The following is an 18,304-nucleotide window of genomic DNA, read 5'->3' on the forward strand; positions in this document are numbered from 1 at the left end:
TTAACGGAAATTTGCGCGGTCATGCGATGCTGTACCCAAATACAATTGATGTCTTTTTTTTTCCCCACAAATTGAGCTTTCTTTTGGCGGTTTTTCGATTTTGCGCTATAAACAAAAGAAGAGTGACAATTTGGGAAAAAAACGCCATATTTTTTACTTTCTGCTATAAAACATTCCCAATTAAAAAAAAATTGAAAAATTTAATTTTTTTATCAGTTTAGGCCAATTTGTATTCTGCTAAATATTTTTGGTAAAAAAAAAATCCCAAAAAGTGTATTTTAATTGGTTTGCGCAAATTACAAACTACGGGATAGTTATGCGTTCACAAACATCAGGATGGATTTTTGGACATTTTATTTTTTTAGTTTTTTTTTTTATTAGTAATGGTGGCAATCTGCGATTTTTAGTGGGACTGCGACATTGCAGCCGACAAATCGGACCCCCAACTGACATTTTTGACACTTTTTGGGGACCAGTGACATTAATACAGTAATCAGTGCAAAATAATATGCACTGTTACTGTACAAATGACACTGGCAGGGAAGGGGTTAATACTGGGGGTGATCAAAGGGGTTAAATGTATGCCTCTGTGCTTACTGACTGTGTGTGTGTTTGGTTCTGTGACAGGCAAAGACAGATCAGGGTTGTAGCTTAGCTGAGACTGCTGATCTCTCCCTGCCTGTCTGAGAGAAGATCCGCCTGCTTTGTTTACATAAACAGGCGGGTCTTCTCTCTGTTTCCCAGACGATCGCGGGAGGAAGGTGGCGATCGCGGCCGCTCCTCCCGTGGCCCGCTTCCTGCTGTGTCTAAACACTCCAGTCATGTAGTACTATGTGACTGGACGCAGCCGAGCCGCCCTGCCGCAGCAATATTAAGGCGGACGGTCGGCAAGTGGTTAAAATGTTGTATTTTAATATAAAGATGCCATTTTAAAAATATGTTTTATATTACAAATCAAAGCTCATATTTTTAAAACTGACCATATTTTTATGTAGCACCCTCCTAGTCAGGTGCTAGATAGGCAGTATAGTTTTTGGTTCTGGCTGCTTATCAGCAGAATAACAGGCTAAAGTTATGTGCTTTCTGCTTATCGGGGAGTAGGTTTTACAGTTAGGCCTGTTTCATGTGTCCTGTGTGTGATTCATCTGGGCTCAGGGAGTGTCCCTACTGTGTCCAATAGTGAGGCACGTTGGACAGAGGAGGAAACCCAACCAGTGACACACAGGCTTTAATATCTATCCCAAGGGTTTGACACAGAAGAGGTGCATCGTGGGATAGGGTATAAAAGCCAACGGCACATATGGCAAGGGGTCTGAGTGGAAAGCCAGGTCCCAGGAGGAGGATGACTGTCTGCCTCTTCTTCTTTAGCTGTGGATGGTAGTCACAGGCAGTCGGTCTGGTGAACCAGAGTGTGGGGCTGAATCCGGAGGTCCAGGAAAGCTGACTGGTAGAGTTGGAGGCAATAGTGACTCTGGAAAAACAGTGTCCGTGAGTACAGAGGAACTTGCTCGGGGGTCTGCCCAGGAAGGGGACCACTCCAGAGGATAGAGTCAGTGGACGGGTGTCAGCACACTCAATGAGAGAGAAAGGGGGTGCTGAGTTTAGAACCCTGAAGAGAATTACAAGCAGGAACACTTAAAGTATCTTCACTTCAGTGGCAGAGTGAAGCATCGGCCTTGCCACATCCTAAAGTCAGTTGTCTTCAATACTGTGAATAGTTATCAGATGGATTATCCCACTCATCCCTTCTCCTATCCCAGTTCTAAATAAAACTACAAAACAACATCCCCTGGACTGATCATTTACTAAGCAAAGTACAGCAAAACCTTGGATTGCGAGCATAATTCGTTCCGGAAACATGCTTGTAATCCAAAGCACTCTTATATCAAAGTGAATTTCCCCATAAGAAATAATGGAAACTCAGATAACTCGTTCCACAACCATTTATTCATAAATGCTTCAGTTTATAGTCCATAAAAAAAGATTATAGCATTGTGATCGGTTGTGTAACCATAAAATATCCATCCATAAATAGCCGCTTTTCCAAGGGGATTAGAAGCAAAATCCAGCAGGAGCTACAGAGTATCAAAGAGAAGAGAGGCGCCTCTAAGTGTAGCAATATGGTTTGATTTAATGAAGGTACAACATTTAGCAACTCACATGGTTGATGAATAAAACAGGCACATCTAAGTATGCAGGCATCCGGGGTAAAGCTGTCCACATAAACTATCTTCTGCACCGCTAGCTGCCAGTCTGTAATCCTGACCGGGAAGACCAACCTGCATTAAAGCGATCTGAAAGCGAGGGGCAGCATGGAAGGGATGACGTAGATGGAGGTGCGAAGGATGGTCTATGTGGAAAGCTTTACCCCGGATGCCTGAATCCTTAGATGTGTTTGTTCCAATCATCAATCATGTGAGTTGCTAAATGTTGTACCTTCATTCAATTTAACCATATCGCTACACTTAGAGGTGCCTCTCTTCTCTTTTATACTCAGCTGTGACTTGAGGTTACTTGTATATCAAGACATCGCTTGTATATCAAGTCAAAATTTATTTGAAAATTTTGCTTGTCTTTCAAAGCGCTCTTAAACCAAGTTACTCTCAAACCAAGGTTTCACTGTACTTAAATCGGTACGTTTCTGCAAGTCGTTGCTATGGGTAACCCAGAGGAATCCAGAAAGTGTTATATCCAGAAGTCCTCTAGGGGGCAGTGCTACATTTAATTTGTTGTTTTATAAGCTCTGGTGTAGTACACCTTCCTCAGAGTATGGTGTCAATGTATAAATACAGATCAGTTGATCACGTACATCCTCTTACCGGAGGCCTTGTACCTTGATTCCTATCTTATCTGTTATCTCCTATAGATTCTACACACAATATTCTCTTGTTGGTTTATTTCTCCCTTTGCCCATTTAACTTTTCAGCTACTTTTTGTTTCACTCACATACAAGGCCCTCAAGTCAGAAAAATCTAATAGTAGTTGTAAAAAATGTTCAGTGCAGGTATGTATTTATAGTAAATAACATCTAATGGGCGGCCATAATTAACTGGCAATAAAAATTCTTGAAATTGTATCTGAATGACAGGGTAGGGGCCAATAAACTGAACTCCAGGAAAACAGATAAATACACAGATTAAATACATATAAGGAAGCTGTTTTACCTGCCAAACGATTTGCATTTCTGTCCATCCATTCCTCAGGTTTACACAGATCAGACACGGGTAGCATCCCTTATCACCCTACACCATGCATCAACCATCACCCTACACTCTGCATTCCCCATCACCCATCACCCTACACTATGCATCAACAATCACCCTACACTCTGCATCCCCCATCCCCCTACACTCTGCATCCCCCATCACCCTACACTATGCATCAACCGTCACCCTACACTCTGCATTCGCCATCACCCTACACTCTGCATCCCCCATAAGCCAAAACTCTGCATTCCCCCATAACCCTAAACTCTACATCACCCTACACCATGCATCAACCAACACCCTACACTCTGCATCTCCCATCACCTTACACTATGCATCCGTCATCACCATATACTCTGCATCCCCCATAACCCTAAACTATGCATCTCCCATCACCTTACACTCTGCATCCCCCATAACCCTAAACTATGCATCCCTCATCACCCTACACTCTGCACCTGCCATCACCCTACACTCTGCATCCCCCATCACCATACACTCTGCATCCGTCATCACCTTACACTCTGCATCCACCATCACCATACACTCTGCATCCGTCATCACCATACACTCTGCATCCCCCATAACCCTAAACCATGCATCCCCCATCACCCTACACTCTGCATCTGCCATCACCCTACACTCTGCATCCGTCATCACCCTACACTCTGCAACCCCCATCACCTTACACTCTGCATCCCCCATAACCCTAAACTATGCATCCCCCATCACCCTACACTATGCATCAACCATCAACCTACACTCTGCATCCCCCATCACCTTACACTCTGCATCCGCCATCACCCTACACTCTGCATCCCCCATCACCCTACACTCTGCATCCCCCATCACCCTACACTCTGCATCCCCCATCACCATACACTCTGCATCTGTCATCACCCTACACTCTGCATCTGCCATCACCATACACTCTGCATCCCCCATCACCATACACTCTGCATCCGTCATCACCTTACACTCTGCATCCACCATCACCATACACTCTGCATCCACCATCACCATACACTCTGCATCCGCCATCACCATACACTCTGCATCCCCCATCACCTCCCCCATCACCTTACACTTTGCATCCACCATCACCATACACTCTGCATCCACCATCACCTTACACTCTGCATTCCCCATCACCCTACACTCTGCATCCCCCTGTCACCCTACACTCCGCATCCCCCGTCACCCTATACTCTGCATTCGCCATCACCCTACACTCTGCATCCCCCATAACCCAACACTCTGCATTCCCCCATAACCCTAAACTCTGCATCACCCTACACCATGCATCAACCAACACCTTACACTCTGCATCCCCCATCACCTTACACTCTGCATCCGCCGTCACCATACACTCTGCATCCCCCATAACCCTACACTCTGCATCCCTCATAACCCTACACTCTGCATCCGCCATCACCCTACACTCTGCATCTCCTATCACCCTATACTCTGCATCTCCCATCACCTTACACTCTGCATCCGTCATCCCCATACACTCTGCATCCCCCATCACCCTAAACTATGCATCCCCCATCACCCTACACTCTGCATCTGCCATCATCCTACACTCTGCATCTGCCATCACCTTACACTCTGCATCCCCCATAACCCTAAACTATGCATCCCCCATCACCCTACACTCTGCATCTGCCATCACCCTAAACTCTGCATCCCCCATCACCTTACACTCTGCATCCGTCATCACCTTACACTCAGCATCCACCATCACCATACACTCTGCATCCGCCATCACCATACACTCTGCATCCCCCATCACCTCCCCCATCACCTTACACTTTGCATCCGTCATCACCATGCACTCTGCATCCCCCATCACCTTACACTCAGCATCCACCATCACCATACACTCTGCATCCGCCATCACCTTACACTCTGCATTCCCCATCACCCTACACTCTGCATCCCCCAGTCACCCTACACTCTGCATTCCCCCGTCACCCTACACTCTGCATCCCCCGTCAACCTACACTCTGCATTCCCTCATCACCCTACACTCTGCATCCCCCGTCCCCCTACACTCTCCATCCCCTGTCACCCTTCACTCTGCATTCCCTGTCACCCTACACTCTCCATCCCCCGTCACCCTTCACTCTGCATTCACCATCCCCCTACACTCGGCATCCCCCATCACCCTACACTCTGCATCCCCCGTCACCCTACACTCTGCATCCCCCGTCACCCTTCACTCTGCATCCCCCGTCACCCTTCTCTCTGCATCCCCTGTCACCCTTCACTCCGCATCCCCCCTCACCCTACACTCCGCATCCCTTATCACCCTACGCTCTGCATCATTATATTATGTATATTAATGAGTTTAAAGCTACATTGGTGTCTTTTTTATCTAGCTAGAATTCAACTCTAATATGCATAAAGTTTAACTTCAGTGCAATTTTTATTTTTAATTTTATTGCATGATCATTTGTTCAGATAACCATAAAGCCACATAGGAATGTGAGATAAAGACAGCACAGATATCATCACAAGTCTAAAGTATAAAGAAGACAAGCAGACTAATAGACCTGTATGTACATAAAGGAACGCACAACCTTTAAAGTCCGAATTCAGTTTTGTTCAAGCTTATATCATAATAAATCCAGCACATTTCGGGAGATCAGTGGGCCCCTCATCAGAGCTTGGTACTCTTGACCATAGTGTGTTCTGGCCTGATAAAATTAGAGGGATCATGAAGGAGAATTAGTTTGATGATCACTCTAGATCACCTTTTCACACCCAGGGGACCCTTTAGAGGTTACTAGGGTAGGGGTTCCTTAAAAGATGAGGATTTTCTGCCTTTTAAATAAGCAAACACTGACACCAAAGACATTTTTAGCCATCTGTAGGGGGCATTAGTCCCACTGACCACTAATTTAGGGGACATTCTTCCCACTGACCCCTAATGTATGAGACATTCTTCTTATTAATGACCAGTGTAAGGGGAATTCTCCCCACTGACTACTAATGTAAGGGACATTCTTCTCACTGATCACCTATGTAAGCAGCATTCTTCCCACTGACCCCCAATGTAAAGGACATTTTTCCTACTTGTAGGCAGGTTGCCTACTGTGAGCTAGTTAGCATGGCTGTCCGAGCAAGTGGGAAGGATTTAATGTGCTTTTGCCGCCATTCCTGGTCTACTTTCGTGGGCTTTTTGGGTCCCACTCACTGGTCTTGTATCTTTATAAAAAGGGACAAGGGTCCGGGCCCAGAGAGATGTAGCCAGGAGCCATAGCTGGAGTTGGCCGAGCATCCAGTGCAAACAAGCTGCCAGATAGGAAGACGCCAACTCGTCAGACAGCCAGTATCTGGGATGTCACCATTTTGGGACTCTTCCTGTGTAGGTATGCTTGGGCAACCCCAGTTAGTTTAGATAAGAAAAGAGATTTTTGCCTTTTATGCTGAGTTTCATTAGTAAAGTCTTTGAAATGCTTTGAGCCTGGTCTGAAGTTATTCAAGGGGTTCGTGTTGGGTTTGGTGTAAAAAAGGAACTTAGGTCTGTAACTGCAATAAGGGTTATGAAGAGCAACACCCCTAAGGGTAACCATGGCAAGTCAAGGAAGGGAGAGTGGTTGTCAGGGGCACCCAAAATAAAGAACACGCTACAAGGCAACCAGTCATCAGGCACGGCATCTGGTAGGGCGAAGGGTCCTCCAGTAGCAAGGGGGTCAGTAACTTGGCTCCTTCCCGAGCGTTCCCGAGTGGCACCTGGATTCGAACCCGCATCACAGAGACCTACAAGCCCAGTAATGGGATACAGAATGAGTTTAGCGTGATCATGCACGAGACAACTGTTGTGTGCTCGGTGGGACCCCATTCTATTACTGTGAGTGAGGTAACAGAGGTCGCTGGACTGGTGGAGTGGACACAGGCTCTGTGCATCCCTCCTAAATGCAATCAAGCATCAGCACAGGTGTGTAGTGACATGGGACAGGGCACTTCACTGAGGAACTCTGTAAATTGCTCCTACACACAGTGGGCTCATCTTTTGGTTGGGGGACTGCCTTAATGTTTAATTTTTCACATGGCCGCAGCCTCCGCCTGGTCCCGAGCATTGATCCATGTCTTTATGGACCTTGCTTTGTGCACTGGTCCAAATCATTAGGTGGAGGGGGGATTATGGTGCGGGGTTGTTTTTCAGGGGTTGGGTTTGGCCCCTTTAGTTCCAGTAAGGGAGCTTTTAAGATGTCAGCATACCAAGACATTTTGGACAATTTCATGCTCCCAACTTTGTGGGAACAGTTTGGGGATGGCCCCTTCCTGTTCCAACATACAGTATCTCACAAAAGTGAATACACCCCTCACATTTTTGTAAATATTTTATTCTATCTTTTCATGTGACAACACTGAAGAAATTGCACTTTGCTACAATGTGAAGTAGTGAGTGTACAGCTTGTATAACATTGTACATTTGCTGTTTCCTCAAAATAACTCAACACACAGCCATTCATGTGTTAAACCACTGGCAAAAAAAATGAGTACACCCCTAAGTGAAAATGTACAAATTGGGCCCAATTAGCCATTTTCCCTCCCTGGTGTCATGTGACTCGTTAGTTTTACAAGGTCTCAGGTGTGAAAGGGGAGCAGGTGTGTAAAAATTGGTGTTATCGCTCTCACTCTCTCATTCTCTCATGCTGGTCACTGGAAGTTCAACATGGCACCTCATGGCAAAGAACTCTCTGAGGATCTGAGAAAAAGAATTGTTGCTCTACATAAAGATTGAAAATAAATGTGAAGGGGATATGTAAATTAATTAAAGCTGCAACTAAAGATCCAGATACCCTGGTGGATAAAGTAAATATATAAATAGTCTAGTGTGCTAAAATACAAATATATGTGCAAAAACACAATGGGTGCAATAAAATAACATATTGAAATAAGGTTGAGTTCCAAAATCAACAAAATTACACACACAAAAGTGGTGATGAGTGTCCCAATGAGTGTTGCACAGTTTGCATAAGTTTTGAATATCACCAGCACACAAGTTTGGACCCTAAATTTCACTCAAGCATTGGTGTGATTGATACACTGAGATATTTTTTGTGGACTTTATTGGGACACTCATCGCCACTTTTGTGTGTGTAATTTTGTTGATTTTGGAACTCAACCTTATTTCAATGTTATTTTATTGCACCCATTTTGTTTTTGCACATATATTTGTATTTTAGCGCACTAGACTAAATACATAAAGATTGCCTAGGCTATAAGAAGATTGACAAGACCCTGAAACTGAGCTGTAGCACGGTGGCCAAGACCCTACAGTGGTTTAACAGGACAGGTTCCACTCAGAACAGGCCTCGCCATGGTCGACCAAAGAAGTTGAGTTCACATGCTCAGCGTCATATCCAGAGGTTGTCTTTGGGAAATAGAAGTATGAGTCCTGCCAGCATTGCTGCAGAGGTTAAAGGGGTGGAGGGTCAGTCTGTCAGTGCTCAGACCATACGCCGCACACTGCATCAAGTTGGTCTGCATGGTTGTTGTCCCAGAAGGAAGCCTCTTCTAAAGATGATGCACAAGAAAGCCTGCAAACGGTTTACTGAAGACAAGCAGACTAAGGGCATGGATTACTGCTCTGATGAGACCAAGATAAACTTATTTGGTTCAGATGTTGTCAGGCGTGTGTGGTGGCAATCAGGTGAGGAGTACAAAGAAAAGTGTGTCTTGCCTACAGTCAAGCATGGTGGTGGGAGTGACATGGTCTGGTTCTGCATGAGTGCTGCTGGCACTGGGGGGCTACAGTTCATTGAGGGAACCATAAATGCCAACATGTACTGTGACATACTGAAGCAGAGTATGATCCCCTCCCTTCGGAGACTGGGCCACAGGGCAGTATTCCAACATGATAACGACCCCAACGCACCTCCAAGAAGACCATTGCCTTGCTAAAGAGACTGAGAGTAAAGGTGATGGACTGCCCAAGCATATCTCTAGACCTAAACCCTATTGAGCATCTGTGGGGCATCCTAAAATGGAAGGTGGAGAAGCGCAAGGTCTCTAACATTCACCAGCTTAGTGATGTCATCATGGAGTAGTGGAAGAGGACTCCAGTGGAAACCTGTGAAACTCTGGTGAACTCCATGCCCAAGAGGGCTAAGACAGTGCTGGAAAATAATGGTGGCAACACAAAATATTGACACTTTGGGCTCAATTTGGACATTTTCACTTAAGGGTGTACTCACTTTTGTTGCCAACAGTTTAGACATTATTGGCTGTGCGTTGAGTTATTTTGAGGGGACAGCAAATTTACACTGGTATATAAGCTGTACACTCACTACTATACATTGTAGCAAAGTGTAATTTCTTCAGTGTTGTCACATGAAAAGATATAATAAAATATTTACAAAAATGTGAGGGGTGTACTCACTTTTGTGAGATACTGTAACTGCGCACCATTGCACAAAGCAAGGTCCATAAAGACATGGATGAGCGAGCTTGGGGTAGAGGAAATTGAACAGCCTGACCTCAACCCGAGAAAACCTTTGAGATGAATTAGAGTGGAGACTGAGAGCCAGGCCATCCCGACCAACATCAGTGCCTAACCTCACAAATGCATTTCTGGAAGAATGGTCAAACACTCCCATAGACACATCCATGTCTTTATGGACCTTGCTTTGTGCACTGGTCCAAATCATTTGGTGGTATGGTATAGGGTTGTTTTTCAGGGGTTGTGCTTGGCCTTTACATCTAAGTGAAGGGAACTCTTAAGGCACCAAGACATTCAGGCACTTTCATACTCATAACTTTGTGAGAACAGTTTGGGGATGGCGCCTTCCTGTTCCAACATGACTGTGCACCAGTGCACAAAGCAAGGTCCATAAAGACATGATCGAATTTGGGGTGGAGGAACTTGACTGACTGACCTCAAACCCAAACACCTTTAGGATGAATTAGAGTGGAGACTGCGAGCCAGGCCTTCTCGCCCAACATGAGTGCCTTGACCTCACGAATGCGCTTGTGGAAGAATGGTCAAACATTCCCATAGACACACTCCTAAACCTTGTGGACAGCCTTCCCAGAAGAGTTGAAGCTGTTATAGCTGCAAAGGGTGGGCCAACTCAATATTGAACCCTACGGACTAAGACTGGGATGCCATTAAAGTTCATGTGCGTATAAAAGCAGGTGTCCCAATACTTTTGGTAATATAGTGTATTTCAAGAGTTCCTTTGCATTAAAAAAGGTTAAGAAAAGCAATCTAGATGCTGAAACCACCTAGAGTGGCAGTACCAGGCCCTGATAAAGGGACACTCTTTAAACCCCTGAAACTGGCTTTTTATGATATAAGAGTCTGAATAAAATTAAATCTGGAATTTATACGTTCTGTTTTTGTTCCATCTCATACACCCAGTCCTTACTTGACCTTCAACCACCACTCATTTGATCTGCCTAAGGAGAATGATTCCTTCTACATTGCTTAGGACCTAACTGAGAACATTTACTACTTTAAGAGATTTAGCGCTCTACAACTTACTTCAACTTTCAAAAAAGACCTGAATGTCATGAAAAACATGTTATTAATAACATTCTGTGCTCATGGGAGATGTGCTACCCAATGTGAGTGACGGAAGATATATGCCTGCCATAAATCCTATGCAAAGGTTACAACACCTTCAATGGTATTGAAGCAATATTACTAAGTAAATAACAGGTGGAGTAAAATGTGCAATTACTTTATGGCTTTTACGCATGCATACCTCAAAGACAGTCACGTCTGCTGCTCAGGGTTTCAAATATAAACTTTGGAGCCAAAGTGATAAACAGCAATTTTTTTAAATAATTTTGCAAAGAGCCAATACAGTATTAATGGCTCATGAAAATGTTCCAAATATCGTTGATAGCAATGTATGGGATCAGTTATTCTGTCCACTGTGTGTGTTGCAAAAAGCTATTTTTTTAGGGTGGATGTTGGTATTCAGTAGTGGCGGTTGCATCTTTTTATGTATGGGTTATTATGAATAAAAATTAAAACCCTTTAAAGCCCAACTCAACACTTTTTGTAACCACTTCTCCCGTACATGTAAAAATCAACATATTTTTGCTACAAAATGACTTGGAAACCCCCAAACATTTTTTATTTTTTTACGCAGATGCCATAAAAAAAAAAAAAAAAATGGTGGGTGTTACAATTTATTTTTATGCCACAAGGTATTTGCACAGTTGTTTTTTTAACAGTTTGTTTTTTTTTTTTTAAATTACAATTTAATTCATTTTAATGCACAAAAACACACTATAATACTCAAGTCAATTGTTTGGTAAAATATAAAAGATGATTTTAAGTAAATAGATACCAAACATGTCACGCTTTAAAATGCACACGTTCGTGGAATAGCAACAAACTACAATACCTAAAAATCTCCATAGGCTGTGTTTTAACCACTTTAAGACCGAAAGGATTTGCCCCCTCCCTGACCAGGCCCTATTTTGCCATTCGGCACTGCTTTTCTTTAACGGACAATTGCGCGGTCATGCGATGCTGTACCCAAATAAAATTGATGTTCTTTTTTTCCCACAAATAGAGCTTTCTTTTGGTGGTATTTGATTGCCTGTGCGATTTTTATTTTTTGCGCTATAAACAAAAAAAGAGCGTCAATTTTGAAAAAAAAAAAAAACAATATTTTTCACATTCTGCTATATAACATTCTCAAAAAAAATTTAAAAATTTTAATTTTTTAACATTTTAGGCCAATTTGTTTTCTGCTACATATTTTTGGTAAAAAAAAAATCGCAATAAGCGTATTTTGATTGGTTTGCGCAAAAGTTATTGTGTCTACTAACTACGGGAAAGATTTATGTAATTTTTATTGTTTTTTTTTTTACTAGTAATGGTGGCGATCTGCGATTTTTTGCGGGACTGCAACATTGCGGCGGACAGATCGGACCCCTAACTGACATTTTTGACACTTTTGGGGGTACCAGTGACATTACTACAGTAATCACTGCTAAAAATATGCACTGTTACTGTACTAATGCCATTGGCAGGGAAGGGGTTAACCCTGTGGGTGATCCAGGGGTTAAATGTGAGCCTAGGGGAGTGATTCTAACTGTGGGGGGGTGTGTCTTCTGAAATGACCATAGAGACATGTGATCCTATATAGAAGGATCACAGGTGCTCTGTGATCATTCCAGAGAGAAGAACGGTCAGCTGTGTTTACAACAACTGCCCGTCTTTCTCTCTCAGCGGGGAGCGATCGCGGGTGGCAGGCAGCAATCGGACTGCCTGACCCGTGCATCGGCTTCCCCGCTGTCGAGTGGGGCCGGAAGCGCGGCGGCGGCGCACTCTCACCCCCTAGCTTCCCACGCAGGAGAGCTACCCTGCCACAGTAAAAAGGAGGGCGTGGTCGGAAAGCGGTTAAAAGCCTTTGCAGCTTACCAGTTTAGAGTTACAGATGAGGTCTGGTGCTAGAATTATTGCTCTTGTTTGTGACGATACTTCCCATGTGTGCACACATGACTTACGTAACTTACGTATGCATTGGCCTTTGCATGTGAGCAAAGGAGGGGTGGGGGTGTTTACATTTTTTTTTTTTTTTTTAGTTGTTTTAAAGTTTTTTTTACACTGTCTCTTTAATTTTTTTTTTTTTATTAACTTTGTTGCAATCACAACATCCCTTGTGATAGCATGGGCCATGACAGGTCCTCTTTATGGAGAGATCTCTCCTCCTGCCTCCAAAGGAACCGATCACAGATCAGTCTGACCGGCTGCTTTACTGGCCTCTAAATGGCCAGTAAACACAACCGAAAGCAGAAGTGACAAAATACTCATCGCTCCTGGTTTCTCAGGCCCTAGAGATAAATGGGGACACTCTGGTTCTCAATCATTTCTATGGTCAGCTGGGGGAACCACTGGCTGCAGTCCCAGGCTCCTCGGTGGGATGGGAGAGCCCAGGAAGGTGGTGGAAGGAGGTGAGAGGGGGAAGACCCCCTCCTGCCATCTATAAAAGCGATCCAGCAGCTAACTAGCCACTAGGTTTGCACTTACAAAAAAGAGCATCGCCGGCCAAAAACAATACACCAGGAAGATGCTTGTAGCTGCAGGCCCTATCCCGGTATGACAACTGAAACTCAAAGAACATACAGTGACATTCTTTGGCAGCAAGTGGTTAAATAAGTAGCCCAGTATATTTCAAAATGAAAAAGATTTACAGGTCTCATTGCATTTCTCTAGGAGCGTCCCTTGCAAATTCACTATTCTCAGTTTCAGCACCAATCACTTTCTGGGTTTGAATGATGAGCAGCGTCATTCGACTGACTTCCTGTGAACACAGGCAGTCATGGACAGGACCCCTGGGTGTGCATCATCATGTCGGCCTAGCTAGGTAGCTGATGTCCACATCGGGCACATATATTAATGGAGGAAATATTTTGTTTGCACCTGATTGGCACAAATGAAGTAGGTATTCATTTTCACTAATATTATTTCAATTTTATTTTTCTATTTTTTTTTTATATTTTCATAATTTTGTTTATTTTTTTTTTTCTTTATTTTATTTGGGAAAATACCAAAGTTACAAAAGAGCAATCTTAGGACTGACCACTAGAGGTCTTTGAACATTTTTCCCTTAAGTACGTTACAGGATTTATTAAAATTTAGGTCCGGGTATTTTTACGTTATTTTTGGATTTCATGTTTGAGTTTCATTTATTTATAAACCAATCTTTAGATGTGGATTGTTAAATACTATTAAATTTAGGAGCCCCTTTGCTATATGAGGATCAAAGAAAGAAGTGGTAAGTCTTCCCTGGTCTAAGATGGCTGTAGCCGCTTCGACTGCCTGAGGTTCAGACTGAGGCTTGGTTTTGTTTGACCAGTATATAACGGTGAGTGAGTCAATATGCCGCTGTTCCGTGAAAAAAACCATACCCATAAAAATTCCATACCCTCGTCACTTCCGGTGCACCTACGTCAGCACCTACATCAGTGAACAGCTGAGGAGCTTACTAGTGCGCATGCTCGGGGGGGTATGGAATGTTCACGGTAGTGTGTTATAACGTTACACCGCATCAGCTGTTGCGGCGGTTACATTAAAACATCTCCGCTACAACATGAATCATCTCCGCTCCTACCCCTGTCACTTCCCTGATCTTGCCTACTAAATGTAAAAGCGGATCACGGAGCTGAGATCTCCGTGATTTAGATTTCATACACCCACCGCCGCTTTTACATTTACTAGCCGATATCAGGGAAGTCACAGGGGTAGGAGCGGGGATAAATAATGTTGCAGCCAAGCTGTTTTAATGTAACAGCTGAGGCGGTGTAACGTTACACACACTACCGTGCAAATTCCATACCCTCCGAGCATGCGCACTGCTACGCTGATCAGCTGTTCCATTACGTTTCTGACAGGAAGTGATGTGAGGTATGGAATTTTTAACGAGGTATGGTTTTCTTACATTACACCGCCCGTGCCCCTAGAACGACGTCACCTGTGACAAAACGCGTTGGGTCATGACGTGCTGACGTCACCGCGTACAGTGTCCCGGAAGGACGGGTGGATTTGAAGTACCAGCATCTAATGCTTCTTTACAAGAGCTGTTTTTATGGATCTGCCGTGAGTGCAAAGTTTATACTCCCTAAAATAAATCGATGAGGTTTTACACTATGGCGAGTTTTATTGCTTTTCATGGGAAACGACATCTATATGAATGCAGTGGTGGACGTGTGGAAACCATCTCTAGAAATGTCCCGGTCTCCTCGATAATAGAGGCTCTGGTGGGGTTACCCCACAGGCATTATTGACCTTTACAGGTCTCCGTGTTATGGTAAGAGGCCATCTTATCTAGGTGGAGGATTTTCACTTCAGGTGATATCAATTGCACATTTGTGGGAGGAATACAATTGAAGATATTCTTCACTTCACTGGTATCACTTATTTTAGAATTATGGATTTTTTTTTTCACCATCTATTTTTTTAATGTAATTTTTGAATTGTAAGGTTAGATTTAGCACAACTCTTTTGTATTTATTTTAAAGTGTATCTAAACCTAAAAAAATGAAATTCAGATGAGGCATTAGTCTATGTAATAGTATCACAATTGTTAGCTTGCCTCAGAGAGACATGGCCATTGCTCTTTTTTGCAAGAGAAAAGTTCTGTTTGTCTAGTTATAGTATATGGACTTTGATCATCATGTGACTCTGTGGCTCTAATTTTTTCTATGGTAACCAATAACTGAGTTGTTGCTATGATATCTATTTTATTGCATGCTCTTTGAAAGGGCTGAACAGAATGTGCCTCCTGTACCAAGCTATAAAACCAGAGTTTAATTAAGTAGCTGTAAGAGCTGGGTGTAAAAGCACAGCATAAAGAGCACTGCAACTCAAACACTATAGCTTTTTGAAAGCCTCAGTTTCAACCTCATCGACGATTTAAGAAGAATATGGAGCGTAGAGATTCTACCAAGCAGAAGGAGAAGGAGATTTTCTGCACTTACTGTGTCCAGACATCTGTGGTTGCCACTAAAACATGCATTCATTGCGAAGCCTCGATGTGTGAAGAACATCTCAAGACACACAGCAAGTCTCAAGAGCATGTCATGGTGGAGCCCACCATTTCTATTAAAGAAATGAAATGCCCTATTCATGATAAGATCATCGAGTTCTGCTGCTCCAAGGATGGGGCTTGCATCTGTGTGTCATGCTGTATTATTGGAGATCATCGAGGGCACAAAGTGGATCCCCTAAAGGATGCCTTTGAAAAGAGAAAGGCGAGTCTGAAGGACATGTTAGACAACTTGACTTTGGAGAGTGAGGAGAATGAGAAAAAGCTTGAGAAGCTGCTGAAGAATCGTGAAAGTGTTCAAGAAGCCGCTTCTGGTGTAAATGAAAGAGTGGCGGCTCTCTTTAGAGATATCAAAGAGCAACTCGAAGCTCTGCAAACAAGAGCTAACAGTGAGGTCTCCAGACAAGAGCAGCAGGCTACGTTCAGAGTGAATGCCTTAATCCAGCAACATGAAAAAACCAAGGATGAGCTCAACAAAAAAATAGGCAGCATCAAGGAGCTACATAACGTGACAGATCCATTAACTGTGCTCAGGGGAACTCCTCATGAAGAAACCAAACGCAGGAACTCGCGAAAGTCCAGCAGCAGCGACTTTGATCCCAACTTAACAGCAAGTATAGATGAGAGCCCAATTTCTCTCTTACTACACATGGGACTTCAAAGCTTTGCTGAAAGTGTGTTGGAACTTAAGTCCATACGTCAGTTTTCCAATCTGAAGAAGACCGACCTCTCCTTAGACGTGGATACAGCTCACAACAAAATCCTTCTTTCCGGTGATCTTAAATCGGCTTCTTACTCTGCCACTTCTCAAAAGTACCTTGAGACACCCGAGAGATTTAAATCTTGCCAGGTTTTAAGCACCAACGTATTTACATCAGGACAACATTACTGGGAAGTGGACGTAAGTGGGGCCACAAGATGGATTCTTGGTGTGGCATGTAACAGCATCGAGAGGAAAATCCCTGGCAATGAGTCTTTTATTGGGTATAATAATAAATCCTGGACCATATTTTATCAAAAGTTCCTCGGAGCATCCCACAACAACATCCAGACCACAATTTCCACTGACTCTATAGTGAAATCTGTTGGAATACACTTGGACTATGATGGTGGTTATATATCCTTTTATCAGGTGAACCCAACTAGACATCTACATACCTACACTGCTGCCTTCGCCAAGCCTCTCCATGCTGCTTTCTACATATTTGAAAACTGCTCCCTCCGAATTATAGACTAAATGAAACAAAGCGGGTAGTACATTAAGGCTTTTGTTTTATAATGACTACTTTCCCCCCTTAAGGGCCGTACACACTTGACGAAAATCAGACGAAATATCCTCCGATTTTTCTCTGTCTTCTCAGCGTTCATTACTGTTTTTAGTATAAATGTTCACGAAATTTCTCGTCCAATTTTTCTTTTTTTTTGGAACATTTGTTCTTAGACTTCCAGGTTGTCAGCAACTTCAGATCATGCGCGGTCTTTCGTATCAGATTTTTCATGGACATACTGCATACACATTAAATGAAAATCGGTCGTCTGGGGACGGACGAAAAAAATTTTGGTGTTTGTCCCTCCGTTTTTTTTCGTTGAAAATGTCGGCATCGGCTGCTGAAGTTGTGTACACACTAGGAGAAAATCGGACGATTTCACATTGGGCGGGAATTTTCGGCAGATTTTCTACTAGTGTGTACCCTGTTTTAGGGGTTGATTTCTTACAGAGAGAGTACAAAATCCAGTGCAGCTCCACATAGGAACCAATCAGCTTCAGTTTTTTTTTTTTTTTTGTCAAAGCTTAAATGAACAAGCTGAAGATAGAAGCTGATTGGCTACCATGCACAGCTTCACCAGATTTTTCACTCTCCAGTTTTAGTAAATCAATGTGATATATCTGTAAACAGTTTTTATTATGTGCCTTCCAAACAGGTCCTTTCAACCTGTTTGGGCATTAGATGTATACCTTGCAAAATGGTTCGAACTTTGATTGTAACCTTTCTGTGAAGATAAGTGTAGATAGATGTAAATACTTTTCTCTGGCAATGAGCAACCTTTGAAATCTACATATTTTAATAATTCAAAAGCCGGCACAGGTACAGTGGAACAATTTAAAAATTGCATAATGGCATATATACAGCATATCAAATGATTCTAGATATAATTTTTACTGCTATATATTGTAATTGCTAGGTGAAGGACTCTTCAAAAAAAATTGACAGTAATTGTTTAGTCTGATGATATTTGAGTACTACAATCACATGGCTAAAAGCAAGATACTTATCATTGTGTTAAGGGAGTACTATGGGCAAAAAATAAAATAAATATATGATACAGTTTGTAAGTAGCGTTGGGCTCATTCACACTTGCGGAAGCTCTTGCCGCCCCTCTGAAAATGGATCCTTGGTGGATAGCTTTTCAAAAGGTAGTTGACAGGCAGTAGGGTGGTGATGAGTTGCCTCTTCATTGCTTGTTTCAAACCTGAAAAGCCCACATTAGTGCGCCCCACTTGTGTGTATTACAGCTTCATTGCATTGCCCCCTTAATTTAATTAGTCACATTTAATGGCAATACTGCAAC

The 18,304-nt window shown here is 43.1% G+C and overlaps 1 protein-coding gene across 1 annotated transcript; it reads left to right on the top strand.

The window, feature by feature from the left end:
* Window positions 1-15,611: 15,611 nt before the first annotated feature.
* On the top strand, window positions 15,612-16,970 carry LOC309558577 (tripartite motif-containing protein 16-like; the record flags this gene model as incomplete). The annotated part of the gene is made up of 1 exon (XM_082261654.1): window positions 15,612-16,970. One exon carries the CDS (start codon window positions 15,612-15,614, stop codon window positions 16,968-16,970), a length of 1,359 nt encoding a protein of 452 aa, XP_082117780.1.
* Between the last annotated feature and the right edge of the window lie 1,334 nt (window positions 16,971-18,304).

This window comes from Pelophylax lessonae (genome assembly GCF_965119305.1).
Source record: "Pelophylax lessonae genome assembly, chromosome: 6".
Taxonomy (NCBI): Eukaryota; Metazoa; Chordata; class Amphibia; order Anura; family Ranidae; genus Pelophylax; species Pelophylax lessonae.